Below are 5,724 nucleotides of genomic sequence, written 5' to 3'. Positions count from 1 at the left end.
ATTTATGGTGGAAACGCTTCAACTGAAAATATTCCGATATGATTTTTTTGTTATGCAGTTTCATAATTCTAGCGCGTGAAAACTAAGCAATCCGGCGGATTAGATTTAGCACATGCTACACATGCATTCTTACATACTCTAGACTAGACATCGAAAAAAAGGTTGCCTTTTTAACCAAAAGAAGCCCTTATAAAGTTGAGAAAATGCAAAATCAAGTCGAGAAAACTTGATCCATTGAGTTTACAAAAAATTAACATTGTCTTCGTTCAACATTCGAATCAGGACTCGTTTTCAATTGATACCAATGTCATGGTAAACTATTGACTCTCTTCTGAAGTCTAGTGTTTTAGCTGCCGAGGGTCTGTGTGATCACAAAATAATTTTGCGTCCCCCCCAAATAAAATGGTAAAAGGTTCTGGCTGACGATTCAAACCTTAAAAAAATATGCCATTTGTGTTCGCCTTGCTTTAGTTTTCTAAAACGTGTTAAAGGACATATTGACGGTACTCTCTCACGCATAATATTTTATTATCGCTAACTGATACGGTGAAAACCAGCCCCTCGTGGCAAGAGATGGACGAGTCTTGGTATCTCTTCCCAATCCTGGATCTTCCTCCAATGCAGGGATTCCTGACTTAGCGTACAAAATGCTTCCAACATTCGCAAGGCCTTGTCTAACACATGACAAGCAATTTCGAAAACTTAGCCATGAGTTCAAAGCTTCCCCATTGTATTTTGAGGTTTTCTGCAGACTTTACAACTCATATTGATCACAGCGTCCGCGAATCCTGGAGCTAAAACGACACTTGAATCCCCATGGCCGTAGTTATGAATGACCTAAAGAGAGAACGAGATCAGTTTCTGGTGAGGTCAAATAACAGTACTTTTCTTACGTTAAGAGGTCCAATCTGTTCGAATTCTAGTCTTGGGTGAATTCGATGGGATCGCCAAACAAAGGTGTCATGAATCTGGTGGGCTGCATCTTTTAAACGAGGCATCACTTGACATGCTTGAGCCCAGACATTTGGAGGCAACTTGGAATGTTGAGTCCCAGAATGAAGCGTCAGTTGATGCAAGCCTTAAACAAAGACATGTGTGTTTAGTTGGAGAGGATTGTAAAAATCTGAACGGACAACGTAATCCAGATTAAAAAGGTCAATTTGTTGGATTGTGTGGACTAGTTTTAGTTTCAAACCAGAGCAATAAAGCATAAGAAAGATAATGAGATGCAATACTCAAATCAAATGAAAAATGCAAATAAGCATCTTTGGGTGAATATTTCGAGGACCACTCCCATTCCTCTAAAATCATTTAATGAACCAAGGCTTTTTCAGGTGAAATTTCGATTCCGTTTTTAATACTGTCATTTGAAACTAGTGGAAATTGCAAAATGCCTTATTCACACATTAAGACGGCAATTGGTAAGAAGAGCACTTTTCTGCAATGCAAATGAAATTCAGAAATGCCAAATTGCCTGATTGATTTTTACAGATTCACTTTGCCAGAGAATAGAGATGGTTTTCAACGACTAGAACACACTACAGATCTCAGAGGACCCACCTGGTAAGATTGATATTTGAGACTCAACCTTCACGGCCGTTTTCATCCAAGGTGCAACAACTTGAACGATTTTGGAAGGTTTGGGTAGGACTAAAGCGTCTCGGCACAACTTGCGAGCTCCCAATCCTGTACAATTTACCACCAACCCATATTGGCTAGAAGAAGAAATCGATACAAAATATGGTAAACCTATTAGCCATGTGAAGTAAAGGAACTTTAAAGAGAAATGGAGTCCGTCACCCTGATTTTTGGCATTTTTGTGGAGAAAGGATTTCAACGAATAGCAAAGCCAACCTGTATAGGAAATAGATATAGTTTGTTTTTTTTAGTTCTAATTCGTCGCCTTGTAATAGCAAACAGTATTCTGGCGTTGAACCATGATATTATTACAGTAGCAAAACCATGTATATAAAAATGTCACCGTTTTAAGTTAGTTGCACAACTTCATTCGAAAGTTGAAAATTCTGTTGTTTTGGTTTGGTTTTTTTTGTACGGACTTCCTTACCGCTACCGGGATTGGAATCCCAGCAGCTCAAGACGAGAAGAGAAGATTATTTATTTTACTTGACTTTTATTTATATATATTATTTGATCGACCAACGAATTGGAATTGGCTGATCTGGCTAATCCTTGAATATAAGGTTGATCCGGAATCGTAGTCAAAAACTTGTCCAAGTCTGACTTAAATCCTGCTACTGGATCAACGCCTACATAAGCCCTACGAATATTTGAGGGCAGCAAATTGAACAATGAAGGAGCCCGAGAAAGAAGAGAGTTGGACTTCATTGTTTTAACTAGCCTGGATTCTCGAGGGCTTGAAGGTGCTCTCAAAACGCACATTAAGGCTCTACGGTCACTACAATAGACCCTAAATCCTGGGTAAGGACAAACCTCATGCATACTTTTGAAGGCGTATAGTGTCAGATACTATTCGTAAATAGTAAAAAAAAATTTTGAAAACGTACAATATCAGATACCTTTGGTACCTTCTCTGAGTACTGTACAATCCCAACCTTTCTAACCTCTCCTAATACGAGAGCTCTCTCATATCTTCAATGTTCTTCGTAAAACATCTTTGGACCTGCTCGAGCTTTTGCAAACCTGCTGAACTAATCGGAGCCCAAATGGGAGAGGCATATTCAAGATGCGGCTGAACAATCCACTTGTACAGAGTTAGCATCGTGACACTATCTCTGGACTTAATCGTGCGATATATCCAACCACATGTTTGAAAAGCCTTACCAACTTTCAACTGGATATGTTAATCGAAATTTCTATTATTTTGGAGGACTACCCCTAAATCCTTCATGGATGAGACCTGCTCAATGTCCTTACCTTCATCATCTAATAGTGGAGTGTCTAATGGCGTCGACCAAAAGGTCATTGAGCGGAATTTCATTCCATTCAAGGCCATGTTACTCGCAGCAACCCAGGAATAAATTTGGTCTAGGACCTTTGCCAGACAAAGTTGGAACAACATGAGCTACTTTCAGAGAAGAGGGGAACTTGCCCTGGCCCTTTGGCCTATTTGGACCCTTACGTGCCCGTTCGCCTTATCCAGGCAGCTGCGTAACATCAGCCCCGAGGAACGCAGGGATCTGTTTCAAGATTCCCTTGTCCTTTCCGTTGGTCCCGGTGTGGTGACTTAACCAAATCATCTGCTTCCTCTTCCCCTTCCCACATCAACCCCCCTTTCTCGACGGATGGCCCTCCCCGGATCTCGGCTCCTCGGGTGGCCCCCGACAACTCTTGAGGACGAGCCTCCTTCCATCTTGCCTCTTCCCGACTCAAACCCGGCCAACACAACAGCTCTACCCTCCTCACCTCAGCCGTACACTCCTGATCTCGATCCTCCTTTTCACCCCCCAAGACTCCAACCTCTCTCCCACCTGCTCGTCCCTCTGTCCACCACACCCATGATAAACGATCACGTTGGTCCGTGCCTTCATCACATTCCCCCGACCTGCCCAAAACCCATCCTTCACCTCACCGTTCCTCCTCCCCACTTCTACAGGATTCACCCCCAGATCCCCGACTTTCGAATCAAGTTCGTACCAACGTCGGTCCTTGCGGTGGGCACCTTTGCTCCTCTTCCAAAAAGCACTCGCCCACCGACCTTCCCGTGCCTTCGTTCGCTAATGCGCCAAGGTCGTCTCGGCGTCGGCCCAGGACCAAGCCGCCCTCTCCGTCAGTCGCCCATACCTCTGCCCGACCGCCCAACTTGGCCGCCTTTTCCCGCGCTGACCTCGAACGGGAATTATGTAAACGGATCCGCCGTTCCTAATTCATCTCAGCTCTTAAACCTTCATTCCTCCTACACCTAGTGGACCTCTTCTCCATTGCTTCCGTCTGAAAGCCTCAGGTCCCAAGAACAATCTCAATCCATGAACAACTATATTCCATGAAGAACTATTACTTTCTTTCATGTCTCATCCTATTCTCATTTTCAATCTCAATGTTTCCATCTTTTCCCGTCTTTCACTCATAGCCTTTTTTTCACACCTCGAATTGTTTTTTCATGTGTCAATTCTTTATTACTCTGTCATGTCTGCCAGCATCTTAGATAGCCAGGGACTCTCATGCGCCGCTTCAGGCTCTTCTTTTGTTGACAAGGCACAAGGCCCCCCTTTTACCTTGTTACGAGGGCATGTATACGAACTAAAGCATCGTCATGAGAGAACCACACCCTGATCACAAAGAGGAACTCTATGCTTCAACATGTTGCGACAGACTTGGAACACACACTTTAAGCTCCTCCTCTTCTCTGCCTTAAGCTCCTCCTTTTCCCCGTTCCCGTTGTGTTTATAAATCTATGTCTCTCATGAATAAAGGGCAGTCTACGACTTACCAACTAGACCGACACATCTTTCATTTTTTCTAGGTATTACTAAGTCTCGTATCTTGATCTCGTTAGACTTGATTCGAGCGTTACAGAACAATGTAGTGCAGCACCCTGACTTTAGGCACTTTGTGGCGGAAGAGTTTAGACAAATAGCACAGCCAACCCGAATCAGGCATAGGCTGAATTTGTCATTTATTTCAATGTACTAGCATGTTTCAGCAAACGGTGTTCTTATATTAAGCCAATATAATAGTACATCGTTATAGTAGCGTCATGGGCCGTTTGGGCAGTTTAAGCTGGGAATAGTTTGGGCCATTACTTTTTTATTCATTTTTTTCTTGTTCTACCACTGGCATGGCCTGAATCATGAATGTTATTGTTTTGAATCAAAACATGGAGGCTAGGTGTACACGTTATTGTTAAAAAAACAGTCATTCATTGGTCTGAATAATTTTTGTTTATTTTCTTTGTTTTTTTGCGAGAATGCATTTCAAAGGACATTACATAGGTATGAATTGATCTTTGATGGAATAATTTATGTGCCTCAAACATGCTAAACTTGTTAAGCTGAAGGAACTGGTGGCGGAATTGTGTTCAGTTTTTCTGCTCATGATAATACAAGCCGGAGACAATCAGAGTTATCAACTACAAACTTTAAATGAGGGGATTGGGCTGTCAGGCAAGCAACTGAAATTTTCTAAACATAATGTGGGCCTAGGCGCCTATGTTTCGATCCAAAACTATACCATTCATGATTCAGGGTATAAAAAAAGGCCTAAACCTTCAAAATAATCCCAAGTTAGATCATCTAGCCAGTTGGCTTTGTCATTTGTCCATGTTCTGGGTGGTGCACAACATTATTGCTTAAGATTCCTTTCTTCACATGGGGAATGACAGGTTTTATCAGTGTAAGTACTACTGATTTGAGGCAAGCACCAATAGGGCAAGTAGTCCGGTGCTTAACTTGTCCAAGTAGGTACTTGCCTTGGGTTTGTACACAGACAATTGGGGGGAAAATGGTGTGGCCAAACTTACGCAAGAAATTTTATACCCTGGCAAATTAAATCAACTTATAAATGTGTAAAGTGCGTTACTGTCTTCCTTTATTTTTTCAAATAAGGACCAAGGTCGACCAAGAGCAATCGCAGATCCAAAGAGACCTCCAGGTCGGACTGAACAACGTGCTCAGAGAACTGCTTGGAGTGAAACTCAAGGATCACGTGAGCATCAAGGACCTTCATGAGTCCCTGGGACAAAAGTCTGTTAACCAGATGGCGGCTGAGTCCGCCCTAATAGAGACTTGGAAGATCATGAACACTTGT

The 5,724-nt window shown here is 42.5% G+C and overlaps 1 protein-coding gene across 1 annotated transcript; it reads right to left on the bottom strand.

Moving 5' to 3' along the window:
• Positions 1-450: 450 nt before the first annotated feature.
• On the bottom strand, positions 451-3,492 carry LOC131891510 (D-aspartate oxidase-like). Its single transcript, XM_059241115.1, has 4 exons — positions 2,896-3,492; positions 1,561-1,854; positions 894-1,078; positions 451-837 (listed from the first exon to the last, which is right to left on the bottom strand). The coding sequence occupies exons 1-4, from the start codon at positions 3,038-3,040 to the stop codon at positions 715-717; spliced, it is 747 nt and encodes a 248-aa protein (XP_059097098.1). The 5' UTR covers positions 3,041-3,492; the 3' UTR covers positions 451-714.
• Positions 3,493-5,724: the final 2,232 nt, after the last annotated feature.

The sequence above is a fragment of the Tigriopus californicus genome, chromosome 12, assembly GCF_007210705.1.
Source record: "Tigriopus californicus strain San Diego chromosome 12, Tcal_SD_v2.1, whole genome shotgun sequence".
NCBI lineage: Eukaryota > Metazoa > Arthropoda > Copepoda > Harpacticoida > Harpacticidae > Tigriopus > Tigriopus californicus.
The sequence above is the reverse complement of the archived record's forward strand: the minus strand, read 5'-3'. Positions and strand labels throughout refer to the sequence as shown.